This window comes from Rhineura floridana, chromosome 15 (assembly GCF_030035675.1).
Source record: "Rhineura floridana isolate rRhiFlo1 chromosome 15, rRhiFlo1.hap2, whole genome shotgun sequence".
NCBI classification, from domain to species: Eukaryota; Metazoa; Chordata; class Lepidosauria; order Squamata; family Rhineuridae; genus Rhineura; species Rhineura floridana.
The window spans coordinates 29198922-29224966 of record NC_084494.1 but is presented as its reverse complement, the minus strand read 5'-3'; the positions used below and the strand labels follow the sequence as shown (position 1 = coordinate 29224966).

The 26045-nt window shown below is 42.3% G+C and overlaps 1 protein-coding gene across 1 annotated transcript; it reads right to left on the bottom strand.

Annotated features, from left to right (window-relative positions):
- Positions 1-88: 88 nt before the first annotated feature.
- LOC133370862 (phospholipase A2 inhibitor and Ly6/PLAUR domain-containing protein-like) lies at positions 89-25904 on the bottom strand. The gene is made up of 11 exons (XM_061597740.1): positions 25728-25904; positions 22461-22533; positions 20864-20987; positions 19024-19137; positions 18099-18245; positions 14388-14519; positions 11722-11938; positions 10743-10831; positions 1471-1584; positions 743-898; positions 89-105 (listed from the first exon to the last, which is right to left on the bottom strand). Exons 3-11 carry the CDS (start codon positions 20910-20912, stop codon positions 89-91), a joined length of 1035 nt encoding a protein of 344 aa, XP_061453724.1. The 5' UTR covers positions 20913-20987; positions 22461-22533; positions 25728-25904.
- Between the last annotated feature and the right edge of the window lie 141 nt (positions 25905-26045).

Genomic DNA, 26045 nt, shown 5'->3' with positions numbered 1-26045 from the left:
CTGGTGCCCAATGGAACTGGCGGAGTGGAAGGCATGGAGACTAACAGTCAATGAAGACAGAGGCAATGAAAGGCAGAGTCAACTCACTCTAGTTTTCATCCTCCACTAAGACAGAGAAGAAAAAGGCTGACATCCAGGGCCACCCCCTGGACTGGTTGTAGATGAGGGACTGGCTGAGGGCATACTGAGGTTGGTGGGGGAGTGCCCCATTTGCCCTAACAGACCAGTTTCCACTAGTTGTAGGTGAACATTATGAGTAGCCGAGATATGAATTTTGAACTAGGGAATTATGAAGTTTGGGAAAAAAATCTCTGTCCAGAATGGGAAAGAGAAAATTATGGCAGTGGTGGTGGAGCTGACCCCGCTTCCTCAGATCTGATGGTGTGTTTGCCTCTGTGTGTGCAAAACCAGCCAGGCAGGTGTGACTTTAAGCAACACCTTCTAGTCTCATAAGGTGAAACCTTGCAGAATCCGGGTTTGTGTACGTCACCCCCTTCAGGGCTGGTCAGAGGAACTGTTAACTCTTAGTGGATCACTGCAAAGATCATCCCAACCATGGAAATTGAGCTGCTTGTCTCACAGAAACTTTGAAAGTTCCAGAGATGTCATTTGATGTCATAGGAACCAATTCATAAACTGATTAATACAATCTGTGATTCATGTTGTTGTTGGCATGATCTCTGGGGTATGGTCAAGCCGACAGGCAGAAAGGAGAAGACAACAAGAGTAGAAGGAGACTTACATTCCAGAGGGGGTATTAAGCAGGGAACGTCCCTGCAACAGAAGGTCCTTTCCCTGACAAACTGCCCTTTCCCATAAGTCAAATCAATTGGTTCAGACATACAGTTGGCAGTGGACACACAGCTCTTCTTTATCATAAAGAAAGTTTTGTTACCACCTGCTGAAAAAGAAGAGGATATATTTAAAAGGTGAGGGGTGTTAACCTGCACAATCCCAGTGGGTTGGATGTGCATGGATATGCCTGAGAGGATGGTGTCTGAAGCAGAGGTAGCCTTTATGGTACCCTCTAGATATATTTACTACAACTCCCATCAAACCAGCCAACATGGCCAATGGTTAGAGGTGATAGCAGCTGTAGTCCAAAACATCTGGAGGGCACCATTTTGGTTATTCTCAATGTAAAGCATACAGATGATTGAATGCAGGCCTTAAAGTATTGAAAGTATGGCTTTGAAGCCCAGGACCCTATCGGCTCTCCCTCTATACTGTATACATAAAGATGAGACAATTGCTGAGTAGTACAGCTCATGTTTTGCACACTCTTGTTAAAGGAGATAACTCCCCCAAGTCGGCAAAAAAATCTTCCCGAATCACTAGATAATCATTGCCAGTGAGAGTGGACAAACAAGAAGAAGACAGGCACTATAAGGAGGCATTGTATGTTTGTATCTTGCATGAAATCACAGCCTATGCACTACCAGGGCCTGGTTTATGATCCCTCTCACGCACCATTTGAATGTTCCATAAAATTGATACCACAGGAATTGTTATCATCTGGACAAGTCCGGAACTCGCCTTTACAGGTGCTTATTCCCATGCAAGTTTCACACTTTAAAGAGGTACCTGGAGAAGGGAACAGAAAAGGTTAAATGAAGCATATGGGGTGAGCAGAGTTCAAACTTATCAGCAGGGAAGAGGGCACAGTCCACATGGACTCCTAAAGTGATGCTTCTCTAAACCCAGGGCAGACAGAAGTAGACCAGGATCTAGTGGTAGATCTCCAGCTGATCTGCAGTAGATCAGCAAGCGTTTCTGACTCTCACCTGTTTAACAATAGCCACAACAAAATCACCTTTTCCCACCTAAATTATCCACTTGACATGAAGGAAGTGTAGTTTTGTGTGAAAGGACTGTGAACTCAGTTTAGTTCTGGTAGCGAAAACAAATTTCTAGGTTCAGAAAGCGCTCAGAGGTATCCTGATCTTTCATTCCACTGGTATGTCGTCACTAAGAGAAAGGTTCCCAATGTACAAATAAACACAAAGCCAAAAATGCTGGAACCAAGAATGAGGATGTGTGTGCAAGTTAGGGTTGCCAAGTTCATGGCCTGAGACTGATCCTGTATCTTGAGAAGAGAAAGTTAGCCAAGTGCAGGTGTGCTTGCAACACTGTAATGGGAAAAACCACAAGGTGGAATTCTCCCTTCCCCCTGCACAACTTTTAAAGATACAGAAGACCTCTTGGAGGCTGGGCCTGGCAACCAAGAGGTCTTCTGTCTCTTTAAAAGTTGTGCAGGGGGAAGGGAGAATTCCACCTTGTGGTTTTTCCCATTACAGTATTGCAAGAACACCTGCACTTGGCTGACTTTCTCTTCTCCTAAAGAGACAGGATCAGACTCAGGCCATGAACCTTGCAACCCTGATTTCATGTCCCCTTTTAATAACCTTCTCTCTAAACCAAAAAGCCCCAAATGTTGAAACCTTTCCTCAGAGGGAAATTGCTCCATACCTTGATCGTTTTGGTTGCCCTTTTCCAGCTCTACGATATCCTACAACATAATTTTGCCTTTCTCTCGGGTTGATGGATCTTAGGGTTCTAGTAAAAGACAAATTAGATCCAACATGCCCACCGGCTCTGAACTATTATTTTTAACCAACAGGACTTTGTGGCCAGAAATAGGGGTCTGTATTGATCATACTTTAAGAAAAGACAAAAAGTGAAAACCCGAACTTCTACACTGAGACAACCCAATTATTATTATTATTATTATTATTATTATTATTATTATTATTATTATTATTATTATTATTATTATTATCATTATTATTATTATCATTATTATCATCATCATCATCATCTGTACTTTTTAAAAAAGAAAAAATTGCATAAATTATTCTGATTTTTTAAAATTCTTTATAGTAATTTATTCAGATTTGGCCAGTCATAGGGAAGGCCAATAAACTTTGCAGAGCACTGAAACATCACCCCCACCAATGGGAAATATTAATGTGATATTGGGCTAAGTTCAAGGTTCTAGTTTTTGGTGTAGAAAGCCCAATACAGCTTGAGACCAAGATACCTGAAAGACAGTCTTACCCCTTATATACCCAGCAGATCACTATACTCTGCAGGTGAGGGCCTCCTGCAGATACTATATTATCAGGAGGTCCATTCCACACAACATAGGAAATGGACCTTTAGTGTAGTGGCACCTATCCTTTGGAATTCCCTCCCCTTAAATATTAGACAGGCGCCATCTCTTACCTTTTTGGGGCCTACTGAAGTCCTTCCTCTTTCAAGAAGCCTTTTGAGCAGAGACCTTATCCAGTCTGCGTCTGTGTTGAAATTGCTTTTTAAGATGTTTTTAAAGAGTTTTAAAAAAAGGTTTTTAAAGATGTTTTGTTTTAATATGTTTTTAAGGATGTTTTTGTTTTAATATATTTTAAAGTCTGTTTTTATGATGGTTTAAAGTGTTTTAGTGCTTTTGTTTGCAACCCTGGGCTCCTGCTGGGAGGAAGGTCGGGACATAAATTTAATAAATAAATAATAAATAAATATCCCTATAGCAGTGGTTCCCAATTTTTTTTATTGGATCACTTGAAAATTGCTGAGAGTCTTGGCCCACCACTTGATTTTTCTCCTTGTAGCAATTGTAATGAACTGTGTTACATGCTGTATGACCTTTAATTAAATCAAGATTATCTTTCTTAATTCTAACCTCCCATCAACTTTGCTGCTAATTCTCTCCACTTCTTTCAAGTGCTGCTCCCTCCCCCATCACTTCTGGTCTGGTCTGCTCACCTTCCAGGTGGACCCCTGGCTTCTAAGGATGGCATAGCAGCCACTGCATCTGACTTCCATAGCTGCTTCTCCTGCCATCCTTCACATACATGCTGCAGACTACCTAAATGAAGCTCAGAGACCTCTGAACTTGTAGCATTTGAAATCTCAGCAGGCATCACCCAAACAATCTCTGTTGCCACAAATGCTAAAAACCTGTTTGTTTTTTTCAATGAAAGCTGAGATTCTCAGAAAGCTGAGTTCTGCATCTCAGGCACCATTTTGCCATTTCTGCAGAATCAGGGTAAGAATATGGAGAAACCAATTGGTTCCCCATGGAAAAGGTTGTAAGACAGGGGTTTATTTTATCACCCTATTTGTTTAATCTATACGCAGAACATATCATACGGAAAGCGGGATTGGACCAAGATGAAGGAGGTGCGAAAATTGGAGGGAGAAGTATCAATACTTTAAGATATGCAGACGATACCATACTACTAGCAGAAACCAGTAATGATTTGAAATGAATGCTGATGAAAGTTAAAGAGGAAAGCACAAAAGTAGGACTACAGCTGAAAGTCAAGAAGACTAAAGTAATGACAACAGAAGATTTATTTAACTTTAAAGCTGACAACAAGGACATTGAACTTGTCAAGGATTATCAATACCTTGGCACAGTCATTAACCAAAATGGAGACAATAGTCAAGAAATCAGAAGAAGGCTAGGACTGGGGAGGGCAGCTATGAGAGAACTAGAAAAGGTCCTCAAATGCAAAGCTGTATCACTGAACACTAAAGTCAGGATTATTCAGATGGAGATAGGAGAGTGGCCTTATATGGAGCTGGTAGGGTATTAGAGAGCCATATTGGAGGCCTAAATGCATCAAGAGGATGCTCAAAAGCAAATGACTTGGGTCTGGATAACACAAGCATTGAAAGACAGTGAGATTTAGTAAATGGGAAAGGTAGAGATCACAGAGAGTGGTGAAATGCCAATAACTATCAGGGTACCGTGAGAAGAAAGAGCTGATTCTCTATATTTCACTGTGATCTGCAACTACACTGTCATGGCTGAGTCTGGGTATCTGGGTGCAACTGAATTGATCAATGGTCAGTCCCTTACAAACAGGGCAAGCTTCCTCTACTTCCTTGGAGGGTCACAAAAGACGGGTAGTGACGGGGTGACCAACAATAGGCCAGCCTTCATACGTTTTCCCTTGGACCAAGTCTAATCACCACCCTAATATGGTTCAAAAATACAAAAAGCTTTCCTTAAGGGAGAACACTGACTTGTATTTCCTCAAGGGTCCTAACTAAACTGAAATAAAATAACACACACAGTTAAGAGGCAAGGAGATGGGGGGGGTGAGGAGAAAGAATCTAACATAACATAAAAAGTCTTCTCCCACAGAGATCTACAGGGTAAAAGAGGCCTGAAGGAAACAGCAGAGCAGGACAAGTTTCCTAGGCCAAAGACAAGCATGGAACAATCTCTGAGTCAAAAAGCCTTTTCAGTGGTACCCCCCTCCTCAATTATGGAATTAAATCCCAAGTGAGATCAGGCACAGCCCATCCCTTACTAATTTTAAATGGGCCTTAAAAACTTACTTTTTTCATTATGCCGTTTGAGGGCTAGTTAACATCTACAAATTGGATGTTGTTTTTAAGCTATTTGGGTTGATTTTATTTTATTGTATGGTATGCTGGTCTGTGCACCTGAGAAGAAAATTGATATTTAAATGCTTAGTGATTTTATGGATTTGTATTGTATACAGTTGTAAACCACTTTGAGAGGAATTTCTGCCCAAACGCCTATTAATTAAATGAATAAATAAAAGACTGAGCAATTTGGAGATCTGCAAATAGGAAAGAGACTTCCATCCAGATGCTAGGCACATGACAAAAGGTGATCTTGTTAACAGCAGGGCTAGGCAAGGGGTGTTAGCTTATAAAGAACACAGGTTGTCAGTAGGCATTGCAGTAGAGTGGGAGGGTGGTCACGAGGGATATCTGGCCAGTCAAAACTCACAGCCAGGTGATTCAGATGAGCCTCGTGAGGCAAGGAAATGACACTTCCCAAGGAAACACCACTTTAGACCCAGGCTTACTGGTGGAAGATGTTTGCTGGATGAAACCTTTGGAAAACTAATGGCTGGATGAGTCTGTGTACTTGTGTTAGGTATGGCAAAGTTTCCAGGGTCTAACTAAGCTTGTACTTATGTGGGGTGAATGTGTCTGTAAAATCCCACAGAGTGCCACTGGTGCTATGGGGCCTTATCCTGCTTCCACCAATGTTGCCTTCTCTGTTACTTTGCAATAGCACCACACTCACTGGACAGAGCAAAATCCAAAGACATACAGTTCTGGGGTTTGTGCAGAGTTCCAGCTGTACTGAGCTTCTTAGTAACACACACACATACACACACATATGTGATGAACTTACCAGCTGCTCCTTACCTGTTGTAAGAAGCACAGAGCAGATGGAAAGTCCCAGGAGAGCCTGCATGGTGATGGGAAGAGCTCAATGTGATGCCTAGTACAAAAATGTTCACAGTGAAGCAAATGTTGCAGCATGAAGGATCTGCAAAAGCATATCGCAAAGCAGAAGGGCTTTATGACACCTCTCAAATGAAGCTGCCCCTTCCTGAGGATATGATCTCACCTTACTCCTATATGGGAGGTTTACTAAGGTTCATAAAAGGCTACTCTCTCACAGACATCTTACGTATCCCAGACATCAAGCAGGGATCCCTTCTGCTATCTAGACCTTCCTCCACAAAGAGCAATAAGTGGGAAGAACATTAAGCTCTCTAGCCAACACTACCCTATTTGGATTCTGTATCTATTGCCACCACCAGCAGCCACCCTGAGCATTTATTTTCAAGGGAGGCTATCAGTTCCTATATATATATATATATATATATATAAAAATAAGTGACACTCAAGTCTAAAAGCCAGTTTTACTAATAGTTTGATTTCACAAAATGTTGGCGCTTGTTGTATATTTTGTCATATGCCCTGTGTATATTTTTTCTTTTGCTTTGTTTCTGTTATGAGCCCATAACAGAATCATAAAATACATATTCATTTTAGGTTTCTGTTTTGCTGATAGCCTAGTGAAGACTTTTAATTAACAATGAGGTGGGGTGTCCAACACATCCCAATGTGTTTTTGTTGTGTCTTACAGAACAATCCAAATCATAGGAAGCTGGTGGAGGGGGGCCGGCAGAGGAAGAGTTGGTGGAAAGCTCCATGGCATCCACTCCCCATCCAGGAGCTACTGGTCCAGCTAAATGCTGGCTCAATCAGAAAGCATGCACAGGGGCTGGAAAAGCAGAAAAACTGGCTCCTGTAAATACCCCTACCGGGAGGAGTAAACACTCCCCACTGACTGACATGGAAATAATTTTACTCCTATTGGCCGGCAGAAACCTTACCTAGATCAGGACACACAGAAGCACTCCGAATATGAGGAGGATGCAGTGGAAGTCCCCCCAAGGCTCCTCCTCTGCCATGCCCCCAGAATGCCCCATTTTCGGACCTTCCGACAGCTTCTGCTTGCTCTCCGTCCACTGGGCTCGGCTCCCCAGGCAGATTCCTGATTGGGTCGGCAATAGGGTTGCCAGGTTCAATCCCGGAGACTGATCCTGTATCTTTAGGAGAAGAGAAAGTCAGCCAAGTGCAGGTGTTCTTGCAACATTGTACAGCAGGGCCCCGCTTTACAGTGCTTCGCTTTACAGCGATTTGCTAACACAGCAGTCTCAATTAGACGCAATTAGACTAAAGCCCCATTCATATGGCACTTGTTCCGCTTTTACGGCGGTTTTCAGGCATCGCAAGCCATTCTATTCAATGGGTTCTGCTTTACAGCGGGGGTCCGGAACGTAACCTGCCATATGAGTGGGGCCCTACTGTAATGGAAAAAACCACAAGGTGGATTTCACCCTCCCCCCTCCACAACTTTTAAAGATACAGAAGACTTCTTGGAGGCCAGGGCTGGCAACCAAGAGGTCTTTTGTATCTTTAAAAGTTGTGCAGGGGGAAGGGAGAATTCCACCTTGTGGTTTTTCCCATTACAGAGTTGCAAGAACACCTGCACTTGGCTGACTTTCTCTTCTCCTAATACAGGATCAGTCTCAGGGATTGAACCTGGCAACCCTAGTCGGCAGGGTACTGGCAGTGCCATGTCTGAGCTAGGATGAGGGGCTTCTGCTGGCAGAGCCAGGCAATGGCAGGAGCCTGCCAGCTCAGCCTAGGGTCTGCCACCTCAACCAGGGTCTGCCACATCCAACTCCCCCCCAGCCTCACACACATACAAGCTGTATTGCACCCTTAGACTATGTTTCTTAATGTGATACCAATAACATCTATTTTTTTAATCTTACCCTGGAGTAATTTTGAAGTCATTGGCTTTGTTTGCAACTAGAATGTTAAAGCATTTGTTGGATCCCAACAACAAATTAATACTGCTAAAAGTTGAGGGAGGGTTAAGGTTAAGTCAAGCTATATACAGGGCTGTAGTCCCAGGCTATGGTCTAAAGGCACATAAGGCCAGCTCCCTGCTGAAGCTAAGCAGGGTCAGGTCTAGTTAGTGCCTGGATGGAAGACCGCCTGGGAACCATATGTAACCCACCTTGGGTTTCATGAAAAAGAAAGGCAGGATATAAATGTAACAAATAAATAATAAATAAATAGTTTTACCCACAGTAGACCCATTGAAGTTAACAGACATGACTAACTTAGATTTTATTTCAGTGGGTCTACTCTGAGTAGGAAGTAGCTGAATACAATTCACACAGATTAACATACACATATACTCCTTTCAGAAAGTTTTCTCCCTTTCAAAATGTATTTCAGCCATCTTGCCTGAAAAAAGGCTCTTGCAACTCTGTGGTTGCCCCCGCTGCATTGACTCTCTCTCTCTCTCTGCTGAAATTTAGACTGCAAGGGCAGGGAACTCTCTTTCTTGCTTCTGTTTCTCTGAATATCATCATATGCCCACCATCATCATATGACCTTTTAGCCATTATAGTAGGCAAGGGGAACGTTTGGCCATCCAGATGTTGCTGAACTACACCTCCCATCATCCATGAAAGTTGACTTCTGTATGGATTATGCCATATTTGTGTACATCTGTTTACTTTGTATGATTATTCTCATGGGTAGCAGGATAAGGCTATCAATGGCTACCAGTCATGATAGCTATAGGCTACTTCCAGCTTCAAAGGAGATATAACCTCTTAATTAATGTTAGTCCAATATTTTGACCATCACTTAATTTAGCCATTTGTGAAGGGGGAAGGGGGAAAAGCAATCCTAATGACATTTCAGGTGGGGTGGCAGAAATGTTTTTTTAAAATATCAGCGAGGGTTCTCTCTATTTTTTCTCTTACCTTAGGTTAACATTGCAAGGTGGCTGAGTGTGGCTTTCTTTTTTATAGCTTCCAGCCTCCCAAAACTTGCTAGAATGCAATGAAATGTCCCTGTTGGTTCCCTGTAGTTTATCAATCAAGCTGTATTTGCTGAAGTTACCATGGAAACCAGATACTGTATTTTTAAGACACAGCTCAGGCAGGCCTGACTTGATCAATTCTTTACTAACACCCGCTTAACTCCAGAGTTGTCCCTTTGTGATGACATCATCTAGCTAAGCATCTAGCTAATTCTTTCTATTACAAATGCTTTCATGGACAGTCCAACAGCAAACTACAGACTAACTACAGTGGGTGGGTGGGGAGCAGGACTTTTGGCACTCCAGATCTTGTTGAACTGCAACTCTCAGCAGCCCTAGCCAGCTTAGCGAACAGTCAGGGATGTTGAGAGATGTTGTCCATACACCTGGAGGGTCCAAGTTTTCCCCGCCCTGAACCACAAAAAGTCAAGGTCATTTTATTTATTATTTATTAAACTTCTATCCCACCCTTCCTCCCAGAAGGAGCCTAGGGCTGCAAACAAAACACTAAAAACATCTCAAAAACAAAACATCTTAAAAACATTTTAAAATAAAATGCCTTAAAAACATCTTTTAAAAAATCTACTTAAAAGGCTTGTTGAAAGAGGAAGATCTTTAGGTGACACCAAAAAGACAACAGAGACAATGCCTGTCTAATATTTAAGAATTGGTGCCACAACAGGTCCGCTTCCTATGTTTTGCAGAACCAACCTTCTGATAAGATGGTATTTGCAGGAGTCCCTCGCCTGTACAGCAGAGCAGTTGGCTGGGTATATGAAGGGTTAAATGATCTTTCAGGTATCCTGGACCCATGCTGTATAGGACTTTACACACCAAAACCAGCACCTTGAATTTGGCCCAGGAGCTAATGTGCATAAAGAGACTGAGAATTCATTACCTAAGCTTGAGGTTGCATAGGTGAAATAGGCCTGAGTGGGGTAGAGTGAAATAAGCAGGAGAGACCTAACTTCATCACGCTTCAGAACCTGTAAGAAGGAAGAGGAATGCAAGCAGTGGCCTAGTCACCTCTATGCTCATCTTACACCTGTCACTTAAGAGTCTCCTCCCCCCACAGCCTCCCCGGCCTTCTTTTTGCCTACCACACATGCCAGTGTGTGGGCCAGAGCCACCTCCCTGGGTGGCAGGGCACAAGTGCCTGGGTTCCAGTGGATCAAGTATTGAACCAGGTGACCCCGCCAGTGTCATGGGATGCTGAGTTGGCTGAGTATGGGGGCCTCACTCCCAATGCTATGCTGAAGTGCTTGCAGATACCAGGTGTGGGGGAGAAGGGGGCAGAAGGCAGTGACAGGACTAGGACGAATCTTTCTCACTGCGCTCCACAATGCATGGGAGTGCTTAGAAGCTACTCAGAAGCAAGTGCAACAGCAGACCAATGATACAATTGCCCTGAAAGAACAGCAGGCTCTCCTGCAGAAGGCATTGGAAGGTGCGCAGGGGAGAGGAGAGTTAGCAGAGGAGTGGGCTTCTATAATGGCTGTTTGGTTTGCTAAGCTTAAACACCAAAGGCAGGCAAAACGGGGGCACATACCGAGCCCCCCCAAAGTAAGGTCTCTCATTACATCCTGGGATTGGGATCCGGAAACCTGGGACAGGGATATGTGGGATCTGAGGAAGAGTCTGAATGGACACAGGGAAATGAAGTGGGAAATGAGAGTGAATGGGTGGTTGAAGCAAGGCCTTTAGTTACACAATTAAGGGGTCACCTAGAAGTGTGAATGCAACACAAACAACCAGAACAGTCAGGGACGACACTCAGCAGAAGTTCGCTGACATTGCTAAGAATACTAGGCAGCACCAGGGAGAGCCAACAGTTGGTGAGGCTGTGGGACCAAGATGCTAGCAGTGCACTGCAGAAGAGTTAACCAAATTGGGAGCACTTTCACAGGATACATTGATTAATTAATACCTAAGGGGACCAGCTGCTGGGACAGTGGCTTCCCTGTTGGATTATAATTGCAATACGGGCTAGGTATCCTACTCCAATGGACTGGCAAGAGAAGTTGCCTTCATGGCGTACAACTGAAGAAGTGGCAGAGCAATTGAGAGGCATGGTCATGCAGGCAGCAATATACCAGGTAGGGTTCAATGGGCCAGATGTCTAGCCACTTACAGCTGGCATGTGGGCACGGTTGATAAAAGGAGCCCCAAGTCAGATGTGTGGCCCCTTTCTTTTTCAACTTTTATTCATTTTCACTCAGTAAAACACTACATGTATTAAATTTTCACTTGCTTAGCCCATTATTCCTTCAGGTACTTCAGAGCTGCGTAAAATGTCTCCCAGTATTGAATTCACACAAAGAATTATTTCACCTCTGACTTCCGGCCACTTTGACTGAGGGATCAGTAGAACCAGAGAATAACTGAAGCTCATTTCTTTTGCAACTTTTATTTATTTCATTTGGTAAAATATAGAGGAAGGCAATTCCATCCGAAACTCAAAACAAGAGAGGGTTGTATGCAAAGGAGGAGGATGTTTTCTTCAGTAGATGCTGCAAGAAGCACATTACAACAGGAGCTTCATCAGCAGAACCAGGAGGAAGAATTCAAATGAGGGAGAGGGGGAAGGAGAAGCAGAGGGTTTGTCGGGTGAAAGGCCCTCAGCTAGGGTACACTCAACATTACTTAAAGGAGCATCACCAAAAACAGCCCCTTTGTACGTTTTTAAGTGGGTACAGGAAGCTTCGCTAATACAGCCCTTCATGATTTTGTCTACGACATTCTCCCCTGCACATAAAAAACAAAGGTGAGTAGTCAGAAGAGCAAACACATGCATTCAACTACCAAATTTTTAAAAATCAAAGTATCAAAAATACAAAAACATTCATTCATCATAGTTAATTTTAAGGAAGGAGTAACAGAAAGAAAGAAAGAAAGAAAGAAAGAAAGAAAGAAAGAAAGAAAGAAAGAACAGCCAAGTAAAAGAGTCTAATGAGTAACTTACAGCCAGGAGACTGGTGGCTCTGATGTCAATGGAGCAATGAATCCGCTCCAGGTTTTAAGGTCAACTTTCAAGAAGCTATTCCGACTAAAAGTAGATTCACTGCTCCGCTGCTTATGGCTTGATGCTGTCTTGGACTACAGATTTGCTAGAATTTTGCCCAATTCAGACCTGGTATCAAATTTTCCATTAATTTGCATATTCGCATTGCAGATCAGATTTTTATCTAGTGATTTTCCACAGCTCTTTTTGGAAATTGAAAACAATGCATCTAAAATATTAATATTGATATTTTATCAATATTTCCTTCAATTTTTAAACATTTCCTTTAAATATTAATATTTCATTTCAAAATATTGATATGAATATCAATATTTTTTCCAACTGGGAAAAAACAGAATGGTAAAAGCAGCAGCTTGTGGATCAATGGAATGCTTTCGAACCAGCACCAGCCAACAGATCCAATCCCTATCTTGGACTTAGCATTTCAAAATAAGCCAAGCATGGTGCAATTTTGTTTAATGGTTTTGTATTTATCCTGAGGAGGGAGACTTCTTCAGGCTGAGGGCTGTATTTCCTCCTGAGCAACTTCCAAGGTGATGGACAGGTGGGTGGAAAAGTGGATGGGGCAACAGATATGACTCTGTTACCTTTATACAATAGGCTACATGTCAGCCACACAAAAGCCAGAGGTCTACACGCACATCTTTCCATCCTCCATCCAAGCAAGGAAGAGGTATTTTAACAGTTTCAAGAACACATTTCAGCAAGCCAAAAGCTCTTGAGAGGGGCACAGAATGGGGTCAATGGGGTGTGTGGCCTGGAAGAGTCCCAAAGGTCAGACAAGGAGGCCTAGGGGCTCCCCACCCTGATCCATCCCATACATTGACATGCTCAAGGTGGCTAACAACCAAAGCTGCACAAAAACCATTTGAGGAATTATTCCAGCTGCTTCAGAATTCTCTGTTATTAGAACAGATATGTGTATATGCGTGGAGGGAATGCTTGTATATTGCAAAGATCTATCAGTAGCTCAGTGCATCTCTGTGCACAGACAGAGATTTCATCCCCACCCCAAGACAATCCCGATCCAATGGAAAAGATGACCCAGGGCAGGATTTGTCTTTATAGGGCAGGGATCTCACTCTGAAAATGGTGGGGACTGTGGTACACCTTTTATTATATGAAACCTAAGATGCATCACTGTGACACAGCCTGATTTGCATGCTGGTTGAAGTGGCAATGCATCCTTAAGTATAACTGCTGTAACGTGTTAACCAACAAACAGTTTTAGGTGCCCTTGTGCCTTCTCCCCAACCTCAACAAGTAAGCAAAGCAGAGGAATGAGTAAAAGTGTCACTGGGAGCTAGGGATGGGGAACAATATTTGCTAAATGGGATTTATTACCAGATTTTGACATAATCCGACAATCTGCATTGTTTTTAGACCGGCATTGATTTCTTACGGCAGGCTGCAGCTGTCATCGGCACATTTTTTTTAAAAAAAAATGCTCTGAATTTTGTTATTGTCTTCGTAATAAGCTTTCCCTTAAGTTGATGCATTCTTAACTCAATGGAACAAGTGCCTACAGCACAAGCATTTTCATTACCATTTTCGCTGGGAAAAAAGTACAAATCAGCAATTGCACAAACAATTGGGAACAAAAATGGTGGATTGACACCGAAAGCTGCCTTGTCAGATTTCAAACGGATAAGAACCAGCTATTGAACCCAATCCTTACTGGGAGCACATGCTGGTCAGACTAAGTTTAGGAACTGCTTTTTTCTCTTGTGGACTGTAGATCAAAGAATTGATTGATTGCTGTTAGACCTAGCTGTAAGTAGATCTAGACCTATAACAGCAGAACTTCTGCTGTGCCAAATGCTCGAAGTAGAGATCTCCTAACCAGCAAAGAACCTATGTGGCAATTCCTATTGGCTACCATCTCTAATAAGTAGGTTCACCCTTCTTCCTGCTGAAATCACTACTAGGATGAAAGGACCGTGAGCCATGCTAAGAGCTGGGTTCTTATTTAATTTCCCATTGGCGCTAAACTTTCTGCAACTGCTATTTATGTATTAAAAACTTGCACATTAATTGCACTCATGCCATTAACATCAGTTCAGTTTGACCTAAGCTACAATCCAATATTGGTGCTAAAGATCAATCCACATAGCAATAGAAGTAGGTAAAACTCAGAAGGGCCATAGCATATAAAATCATAATCAGAAATACCTGGAACCAATACAAAACTAATGCAGTAAGTGTCAGAGCCAGTACACTTCACAACTTCCACAGTGCAGTTGCCTGAGTTAGAAGAGCAGCCTGGGCAAGACCCTCCATTGGGTTTGGTGTTCCGTGGTGGAACTGCAAAGCAAAAGGAGTTAGAGACATTTGAGAGAGTTTGTATAGTGCATCTCACCTTAGATAAGTTACCCTCCACTATGGATAGAGAATTTTGTTTGCTTCACATTTTTAAGCAAACTAACCTAATTTGCACCTCCTGGACCTATAATGTGATTATCCTTCACATTTCATACTTCTCTATATTTTGTCAAACAATTATTGGCTCATAAAACATACCAAAATTGGAGGGGAAATGATATTTTAGGATAACATACATTAAGGGAGCAATCCTACATTGAGGAAGCCAGCATAACTTAAGGGTACAATCCTATAGGTTAATTAAGACGGCTTAAGTATGACAGATCCTAACTCCGTTCAGGAGTCCTTGTGAGAGGAGCACACTGTCTGAGCTGCAGAGCTTTTTCCTGGCTTAACTTGCATCTGGACTAGAGGTCACATGACCAAGCTGAATAGAAGTAAGATATGGCGTAAGTCCCCCCCCCATCAGCCATGCCCCTGCCACACCCCTGGCAAGCCCATTTTTGGGACTTATGCCAGCTTAACTTCCACCACTCTCAGCTGAGCCCCGGCTGAACCCAGGTTGAGCCAGGCTGGGCTGGCTGTGCCTTAGCTGAGCCAAGTTGAAGGACTTATGCCAGCATAGCCCAGATGAGCCAGCCCTAACCAGAGGTACACCACATCCTATATCCCCAGTCCAGCATAAATGCCAGTAAGATTGCACCCTTAGAAATGCATGCATTTACATAAATGTTTCAATTACGTATTTAATTCTAAAATAAGTGTTAGATCTGTATTTAAATAAGAATTTTCAAAAAGATTTTTTATTTTAAAAAATCCATAGATTAATGTAGAAACAGGTAGGGATAGAGGAGAAATTTGATTCAGTTCACATTTAAAGCCAAATATACCTTTCTGAAACAATATGAGAACTGAAACAGAGCCATCTTTCAAAACTTGCACTTATCTGAATTTTGCAGTGCAGTTCACCAACCAATGTTTACTAAAGTGCATATATTAGGGGAAAGTGTGCATAAAAATGATTATAGTAGTGAAAGTAACATACAAAATGCATTATATGACAGGAAACGGCTTGCAAAAATGTGTACATTAGTCAAAACTGCAAACAAAAATGTGTTTAAGGATAAATTCATGCTAAAATACTGAAGAATTTTCATGAGGATTATTTTTTAGAAAAAATACTCAAACTGCTGCAGACATGTAGAGAACTGAATTTAAGATTGGAAAAATGAGAAACTTAGAGAAATGAAACTGACCGATGCTTTCATTCCTAGAAAGAGGATAGAGTGAAGTTATGAATAAACACATGCAAAATTGTCATAATCCAGAAATAAAATGATGTGTCCACCCCTACACTGAACAAAGGATGGATGGATCAGTTTCATTTGCTACCCATTTGCTACCGGGCCAAGTTCAAGGTTCTAGTTTTGGTGTACAAAGCCCTATGCAGCTCGGGACCAGGATACCTGAAAGACCGTCTTATCCCTTACATACCCAGTCGATCACTGCGCTCTGCAGGTGAGGGCCTCCTGCAGATACCATCTTATCAGGAGGTTCGTTCTGCACAATATAGGAACCGGATGTTCAGTGTGGCAGCACCTACCCTGTGGAATTCCCTCCCTTTGAATATTAGGCAGGCGCCATCTGTGCTATTGGTGCCTTTTGAAGACTTTTCTTTTTCAACGAACCTTTTAAGTTGAGAGCTATCCCAGTCTGTGTCAGAATTGCTTAATATGTTTTTTAATAATGCTTTTAACCCTTTTTAAAAAGTTTTTAAATGTTTTTAACGCTTTGTCTTGATGTATTTTAAGATTTGTTGTTATTATGTTTTAAAGAGTTTTTAGTGCCTTGTTTGCCGCCCTAGGCTCCTGCTGGGAGGAAGGGCGGGATACAAATTAAATAAATAAAACAAATAAATATTTCCAGTCCTTTGCACTTTTGCATGTGTGCAGTCCTAAGTTGGATCCATCCAGTTCCTGCATTCATTTCTGGTTTTTTTAAACAAAACTTGCATGAAAATTCATATTCAAGAAAGTATTTAAATACATACTTTTGAAATTATTTTGTCACAATGTACATCTAGAGTTGAGTTTTAAATAACAAAAAGTCTGGGAATTTTATCCTCCACCCTACCCCCCAATATATAACACACATGCATACAAAACTGCAGGTCATGCACATGTTGTACCATAATGTATGTATACATTTCTATAGGGATAATGCATGGATATGTTGTTTATATGACCACTTAAGTTTCTTAATGTAATATAAGGAAATTTACAAAGAAGGGGACTGCTAAAATACAGAGACAGGGCATTTATTCAAAGTGGAGATATTTAAAAATGCAATTTGAGCTCAAATTGAAAATCCCAATTTGAGGAGGGCACAGCCCCCTTTCAGCTTGCCACAGCTCACATTGGAGCTCACATTACCACTTCCAGCCAGAGATCCTGGGGTTCTCAAGTGACAGATTGGTCTGTGCAGAGCTCTGTCTGTTCTTTGCATCTGGACACCATGGAGCTTGCAAGCCACATAATCTTCAAATGCAAGCACTGGAAGTAAGGTATGAGCTGCAATTTTGAACCAAGGAATTATGAAGTTTGGAAACATCTTTATCTAGAACAGGAAAGAAAGAACTGTCATGATGGCTGTGAGGAATTCCAGAAGCAACTCCAATATAAGGGCCACACCAGTTCATATTTGTTGCCCCGTGTGAGCTCAGGATGGCTGGGGCTCAAGAAAGCTCCATGCTGTGGCTAGTCCGACTGGATGTTAACACAGTCAGGACAGAAGTAACACTCCCCACTTTCTGCACTGCCATATCAAGAGCAGGGGCAGCCAAGCAGAAGGGTACTAAAGAGGAGATGGAGACTGAATGAAAGGGACTGGTTCCCAACAGGAGGACGTGAATGGTCCGGGTGCAATCTGGAGCCGGAGCAAGGACCACCAGTGTAACAACTGGAGGCAAAGACTTTAATTCCAACCCATGGCTTATCCCACATGCATGGGCTATATCTCCTATCCCCCATCACAAGAAAGACTTGAGAGAATCCCAGGGGCTCATGCCTTCCAGTCACAGGGGATCAAACCCTCTCACAGCATTTCCCAATCTCACACCCTCCAGAAGTTAAGACGACAGTTCCTATCATCCTTCACCATTGGCCATGCTGGCTGGGGTTGATGGGAATTGTAGTTCAAAATGTCTGGAAGGCAGCAAATTGTGAGAAGGCTGCCTTACAGGATCTGGGTACATCACTCCATTCAGTGCTGCCCAGAGAAACATCTATCTCTTAATGGGTGACACTGGAAAGGTCATCCCAACTCTGGAAAACAGTATATGCCTGTTAACATAGATCCTTTCAAAGTTCCAAAGATTTCACTTGAGGTCAGTACAGCCAATTAATAAGAAAGTAAATATAACCTATTGTTCAAGGTTTTGTTGATTGATCATAGCCATCCACTAGAAATTGAGATTGCATCCCACCCTTTTATGGCACACCTGCCCAGTATGATCATGCTGAGAGATAGGCAGGAAAAGAGGACAATTAAAAAAAAAAGTACATTTAGGATCGACAGGTGTGCAGCCATCCTCTTTGCAACAGGTAATACTTTCTGTGCTGTACTTTCCTTGGCTGTAAGTCACCTCGGCTACTCCCACTTTGCAGGCCTCAGAGGATGTACAGCTCTTCCTTACAAACTTGGTTCCATCTACACAAAAAGAAGAAAAAGGAGAATATATCGAGAAGGTGAGGGGTGTTATCGCACAGTCCTAGTAGGTCATGTACCTGGGTATGCATGAGGTGAGAGGACAGTGTCACTATTATTGATTTATAAACTTTCATGCCTGCCTTCACCATAAGGTCCCAGGGTGGATTACAACAGTATAATGATAACGATTATAAAAAACAAGTACAAAACCAGAACACTGAATTGGCCCTAGAAACAAACTGTTAACCAGTGCAGTTGTTTTTAAAATGGGGATTATATGAACTTTAAATAGAACCCTGCCCAGTAACCTGGCCACTGCATTTTGGACTAGCTGAAGTTTCTGAACTGTCTTCAAGGGTAGCCTCACATAGATAGCATTGCAACAGTACCATACTAAGGTATGCAGATGGTTTCATCTAAGCCTTATAGAACCTTAAGTATGGCTTTGAAGCCCAGGAACCTACTAGCTCTCTCTCTCACTCTCTCTCATTCCTCATGCTGTATGCACCAAGATGGGACAACTGTTCAGTAGGACAGACTAGGTTTTGCACAAAGGGCCCTAGATTTGCTCTCTAGTTAAGTCATGTAACTCCGCCTGGATGGCAAAAACATCTGCCTGAGGTCTTAGATGACTAGCTAATGTTATTGTGGACACTACTGGGCAAGATGGGGAATTGGTCTGACTCATTAGTAGGTGGCTTCATTTATGCAAGTATTTTGCACAAGAATATGGCCTGTTCACTGTCATGGCCTGGCTGACTTGATTCCTTTCACCCACCTATGCTGACTTTGATGAAAGAGATGGCACAGGCATCTTGACCCTCAGTACAAGCCTCTCTCGTGCCTGTGCAGGTGTTTGTTCCCTTGCAGGTATCACACTCCAAAGAGGCACCTGAAAGAGGGAAGAGAAAGGGCTTCATGAAGCATATGGGGTGGGCAAAGTTCAATGTTTAACAACCAGAGAGAAAGGTGTCAAATCCACATAGGTTGCTAATGCAGTGTCCTAGCCTAAACCATTTGTCTATTTTCAACCACTAGGATATTGTGGCTGTCACCTGGCTGTGTACACCGCATACTTTAAAAAAAAAATTTTTTTTTCAAAATATAAACTTGTATCTCCAGGCAACCCAGTCTCTCTGACCAGTGTATAGCGTGTGCTAACCAAATGACATATATAACTGATTCTGATTTGGGCAGTCGCAGGGTCAGAGCAATAAACTCGGCAAAGCCTTTTAACTTCATTCCCACCCATTGGAAATCTTCATGAAATACCACTATAGTTTTCCGATGTCAGTAGACATTGCCGAAATATGTCAAGTGTGTCTCTGATGGCACGAATGCTAAATATCTGCAATTGTAGGATTATATTTTTGAAACAGAAGATAAAGTTCTCAGAAGGCTCAGTTCTGCATTCAGTACAAAATTCTCCCATGCATTCTTGAGGAATGGGAGCCCATACATAGTCTTGGCTTTCAGGCAAGGACGCAGGAGGCCAATTAACTTGCCTGCTCCTTGGTTGTAGTAAGCTGCTCTGGGTTGCTTTTGTGAGGAAAGCAACTAATATAAATAATATAATAATATCCATTTTCACAGTTAAACGTATGATCCATTCATGTAACGACAGTGGATGATGGTCCCTCATAAGCACCATGTAAGCAGGGATCAACCTTGGAGCTTCCTTGCCCTGTGAACAGGAATGGAGCATGCAGGCCGGAAGATTATCTTTGATCCCTTCCAATTCTATGACTCTCTTTGACCAACCTTCTGTCAATGTGATGGGTTATACTATGTATTTTTAAAAATGAAGTGACATACCACTCTGGATCTAGGGTGGCCATGTGTCCTACTTTACAGAGAATAGTCCTCTAATTGTATATATGTAATTATTTTATATATGTTACTACATTGTACATTGCTTTGGGATGTCGTACTGGTTAAGGTCCTGGACTACGACCTGGGAGACCAGGGTTTGAATCCCCAACACAGCCATGAAGCGCACTGGGTGACCTTGAGCCAGTCACTGCCTCTCAGAGTCATGAAAACCCTATTCATAGGGTCGCCATAAGTCGGAATCGACTTGAAGGCAGTACACTTACTTAATTGGGATGTCTCATTGGAAGTGATTTATTAAACAAACAAACAAATAAAAGAGTCCTCTATTTGAAGGGTAGTCACATTTAAAGATAAGGAACCGTAAGAAGAGCAGGGCCCTTGAAGTTGTCCACCACCAGTAAGCACCTGGACAGCAAAGTGAGCAGGTACACACATCACCTACTCTTCTCCTGCTATGGTGAGATGCATTGCATTTTTATTTATGTTACAGTAATTTTTTTTCTAAATTTGCATCTATACATAGAGATTAGCATACACACATTTCAAACTGTTCTCTTTTGTCCTCATTCTTTGATCATGCATTTCCTCATTTCTGGAGTGATATGAAAGTGGTCACTCGACTTGAATCTGAATGGCTGCATTGATCCTAATAAAATAATTCTCCTTCCCCCACAAAGCCAAAAACAGATGTATGGTTCCAGGACAGGCACAGAGTTTTGGCTGTACCAAGCTGCTTTCTAACACCCTCCACCCATCACAAAGTGAGCTTACCAGCTGCTCCTTACCTGTAGTTAGCAGCACAGAGAAGAGGAAAAGTCCAAAGAGAGCCTGCATAACGATGGGAAGTCCACCGTGTGGGATGTAGGACTTGAACTTTCACAACAGAGCAAATTTTGTGGCCCAACGTAGCTGCATAAGCATTCAGATCAGTAGGGTAAAAAAAGAAAGAAGAAGAAAAAGAAGGGGGGAGAAAAGGAAATTTATCACCCGACAGGAAATTCACTGACATAAATTGCAAATATGAGTTTCAGTTAAAAGCGGTCTAACCTATGTAAGAAAAGTCATGTTGACAGTCTGGAATACAGTGGAATCCATGATGACTATCATATATTAATGGTTTAGTCAATATTTCAGCCCCCACTAGAGTTTAAAAATAAATTGCAATAAAAAAACATTCTAGCTTGAACCAAGGAGATTAATCATGATATTTGTCATTATCACCATATTGCATTAATAGAGGGGCCACTACAAAATTTACAGTTCTCTTATGTAAGTTGGGTGATCTGCACTTTCCCCCTCCAAGTGGATGGCTCCTCCCTAGCCATGAGGGAAGTAGTAAAGAAGCAGAGATACCTTCTTCTAAACGTGACTTTCTGTTTTAAATATATATAGCTTGTAATAATATAAGTAAACCACTTTGTTAGTGGAAGGATTCAACCACTGACATCATGTATTGTTAACAGACAGGACTGGCATTTCAAAGGCTTTATGACAACTAATTCAAATGAGGACATCTTCTCCTGAAGCCATATTCGGTCTTTACTCCCAAATATGTTCACCCTTTCCATCATACTTCCCAAACACCTGTGAAGGCTGGTACATTAGGGCAAATGGGGCATTGCCTCACCAGCTACAATCTGCTCACGCCTGCCTGCCTTCTTATTTATATCCAGTTCAAGGGGCGGTGGCCCTGGCTGTCAGCCTCCTTCTCCATAGTGGCAATGTTGCCCTTCTAGACCTCAGCAGGGAAGAGGATGGAGCCAAAACTAGAATCAGCTGGCTCCGTCTGTCATTGGCTGACTCCACCTTCTGTTGGCCTCTCTACCTTCTGCCCTAATGGCCCCAAATGGGCACCAGCCACCACTGCCAAACATATTATAGAGCACTCCCCTGGCATTAGGGTTGCCAGGTTCCTGGCCTGAGACTGATCCTGTCTCTTTAGGAGAAGAGAAAGTCAGCCAAGTGCAGGTGTTCTTGCAACACTGTAATGGGAAAAACCACAAGGTGGAATTCTCCCTTCCCCCTGCACAACTTTTAAAGATACAGAAGACCTCTTGGTTGCCAGGCCTGGCCTCCAAGAGGTCTTCTGTATCTTTAAAAGTTGTGCAGGGGGAAGGGAGAATTCCACCTTGTGGTTTTTCTCATTAGTGTTGCAAGAACACCTGCACTTGGCTGACTTTCTCTTCTCCTAAAGATACAGGCTCAGGCCAGGAACCTGGCAACCCTACCTGGCATACAGAAGGACCAGTGAAGACATTTTGCCCAAGCATCTCCATGCTGGTACTGCATCAAGACAGGATTTTCACTTTCTTGGCCAGATTCTCTCTCTCTTTCTCAAGCACACACACACTCTCTCTTTCTCTCTCTCTTGAGCTGTCTGACCTGGAGCCGTTCTTCAATAGAGAAAACAAAGCAACAGGGACTGTTCTCAGCCCAGGCACCTCTGCTCTTCACTCTGAACGAATGTGGGACAAGAAGCAGGGGACAAAATAAATGCACTCAATAAATGACAAAAGAAGAACCCTACTACAGCAGATCAAAGTGCTACTTCAGCACCGTGTTTCTCACCAGATGCTTTTGGAAATAGCCCCATCTGCTTTTGTTCCCCAACAACTGGTATTCAGGGGCATAATGCTCTGATGCTGGAGGCAGTATATAGCTGTCATGACTAGTAACTACTGACAGCTTTATCCTCCATGAATTTTACTCATCATCCCCTCTTAAATTAGTCTAAGAGACACAGATGGAAGCAAGGAAAAACAGATACATTAACGGGGGGGGGGGGGGAGCCAGAATTATCTTGAAATGCTGCAACCTGCCCACCTACCCTTGCTTACAAACAATACCTGTTTAAGCTGCTGTGAGTTTTGCTCCTGCAAAGCTATTCCGACTTCCTTGGGTGTGAACCTCACTGGCCTCAACTAGAAGTCTGGCATTGAGTGTCAATGTCCATACCCTAGTTCACTCATTGGGGCTTTTTGTTCTGAATAAACCTGCCATAGGCCTCAAGAAGTCTTTACCTAACCTGGCTTTGCAAATGAAGCAGACCTTGTTGCTATGCGGCTAGGGGTGGGGTAGGGCCTGCAGCAAGGGGATAGAGTGAAAGCAGCAGGAAAGGTCTAACTTCCAAGTAAATACTAGCAGGCCTCAAATCCAGTACAAAGGGGAAGGAGATAGATATTGGGCAGCGGCCTAGTCGCTCCCTGGTTCTGCTGAGAGGGAGGCCCATATCTTAATAGCCTGCCCCTCCAAAACAAACAGACTCCCCTGTCTTTCCCTCACAAACAAGGGAGGGGTCAAGCTCCCCCCATCATCTTTTTGCCTCTCATTCTGCATTCAACCGGGTTTAACACATCTCTGTAAACAACTTATAAGCAATCGAGGGCATTCCTTTCATACCTAGGATGGCCAGTTATGCATTGCCCCCTAAAAAACAACAAACTCTGGGATCTACTGGTGAAGGGTGGATAGTGATCATCCTCATCCTCATCATAGCCTGTGGTAATTTATGTGCATAGATGCAATTTTGGACTGTCACTGAACCCGAAATACATCTTACCATAACAGGGAAGACGCCAGCTGAGTTAAGTTTCTTCTCAGTTGGATGACTAGGTGCTGCTAACTGTCAATGGACAACTTCAAGGCTCCTGCTCTCCCCTTTTATGGTCCTTAAACTGGACATCCCTCAACAGAGGACACCTTTAAATGCAGGGCTGGAAATAGAGGGCTGTCCTCTGTCATGTAAGATACATGGTTACCCTGTTTACAATGCTGGGTTTTCCTGCTTTGCTGTGAAGGGGCGGAAGCAGGGATCTGTTGTCCACAGGGGCTGTAGCACCTGTCAGGCCTTTGCGGCTGTGCACCATTTTCTTTGCTCACTGGGTTCTCTTTGAATACCAGAGAAGATGCTGTTAGCCTTGTTGCATTCATTATGTTTGTCACTGATCTCTCCTTGCAGCAAAAACAACAGCCAGACACTGCAGATCAGGGTTACTGTAAATAATGTAACTTTATTTAAGCTAGCAGCAGAAATAGAAGCTCAGCAGCTGTGAGGAAAAAGGATTTTATTGAGTCTAATCTGAGTAAAAGTTAATTGAATACAGTCCAATGATGGATAATAACAAAATGGCATTCTTATGCCAGTGTCTTGTTTAGTTAATTTAGCATCATGCATCTGCCTTCATTCCGTGATACAGGCTTTATACAGCTGTTGATAAGTAAGCAGATTTAATAAATGTGCTGTGGTTGATAAACTGGCTGTAATTGTATTGCATTTTCTAACTGTTGTAAGCTGCCCTGGGAATCTGGTTGAAAGGTGGGGTAGAAATGCCTATAATTAAGTAACTAGCTAACAAATAAGTAAATGAATTAGGGATGGAAACATTTGTCAATTTCATTTCTCTCAGTTTCTCATTTTTCCAATCTTAAATTCAGTTCTCCACATTTCTGCAGCAGTTTGTGATATATATTTTTTAAAAAAACAAATCCTCATGAAAATCCTCCAGCATTTTAGTGCAAATTTCTCCTAACACATTTTTGTAGGCAGTTTTTACTAATGTACACATTTTTTGCAAACCATTTATCGTCATATAATGCATTTTTGCATGTTATTTTCACTCGTATATTTATTTTTATGCACACTTTCCCTTAATACATACATTTTTATAAACACTGGTTGGTTGGCAAAGTGCACTGGAAAATTCAAATAAGTGTGAATTTCAATGGATGGCTATTTCAGTTCTCATAGTGTTTTGGAAAGTGCAAATTTGATAGATTCGGCTTGAAATGTGAACTGAATTGAAATCTCATCCGTCCTTAATAGGGATATATACACACACACACATATATATGCTCTCCAATAAAGCTCTTAACACAGTTAGAAGGGGCAACGTGTTGTTGGATATGTCTTTGCCCAGACTTGCATCAGGATATATCTTACCCCTTTCATTTATTGGAAGTGTGTTGGATTTGTGCTTTTTTGTGGTGGTCACCTGGGATAAATCCCTACCATTAAAAATTCCCTAGAATATGAATGTGTGAATCAGCAGATTTTGGCTTCTCTCCATTTCTCATTTTTTTCAGATTTTAAGTTTGGTATTCCACATTTCCATAGCAATTTGCATTTTTTTAAAAAAAAATCCTCACGAAAACACATTAGCATTTTTGTATGCAATTTTGTCTAATGTGCACATTTTTGCAAAATATAATGCATTTTGTATATTATTTTCACTAATACATACTTTTTATGCACACTTTACCCTAGTATATGTAGTTTTGCACTTATTACTTGCCTGGAGAATTGCAAAATTTGGAGAAGTGTGAAGTAAGTGGCTTCGCCTTTAAGTGTAACTGAATCAATTTTGCCCCATCCATACTTCAGAACACTACTGCACCCAGATCACTTTAAAGTTAAAAATAAGGTGGCTGAGCCACCAAGAGCATATATTTTATTCCAGAGTTTTTCAAGTTTTCCTCAGTGGTCAACATGACTTACACTGCACATACACACGCTACAGAGAGAGACAGATCCAGTGTCCTGGAGGGAGTGAAGCTGATCTCCCCTCCTTCTGGTTCCCTGATTTCAACCCTTTGGCATGTTTACCTCAGGACTCCCCCCCCATCATCTGTTGGGAAGGGTGGAGGCTTTACCTGCTGCTGTATTGGCTGCACCCTTTGAGAGACAAGCTGGATCTGCAGCAGTGTCCCATCCCCATCATCTGTTGAGCAAGGCAGGAGAGGCTTTGCCTGCTTCTGGATTGCACTCCCATACTCTCATGGAATGCTTGTTTGAGAGGCCAGCAGGGAGAGGAAGTCTGGATTGGCTGCAAGATCAAGGCCATATAAGAGTTCAAGAGCTTGCTCCTCTCCCCCCTCCCACTTCTCAGCCCAAGCAAAGTCAGTTACACAATTCTCCAACTGTGCGAGTTTTGGCTCCATTTAATTGTTTCAAAACAGATGTCTGTGTTT

Coding starts and splice junctions, on each gene's coding strand:
- LOC133370862 (XM_061597740.1), bottom strand. CDS start 20,912: ATGCAGGCTCTCTTTGGACTTTTCCTCTTCTCTGTGCTGCTAACTACA. Junction 1,585..10,742: donor CCTTACTTTGGGGGGGCTCG/GTATGTGCCCCC, acceptor TCCCTTCTCCAG/GTACCTCTTTAAAGTGTGAA. Junction 899..1,470: donor TTTTATGGAACATTCAAATG/GTGCGTGAGAGG, acceptor CTTTTTCAGCAG/GTGGTAACAAAACTTTCTTT.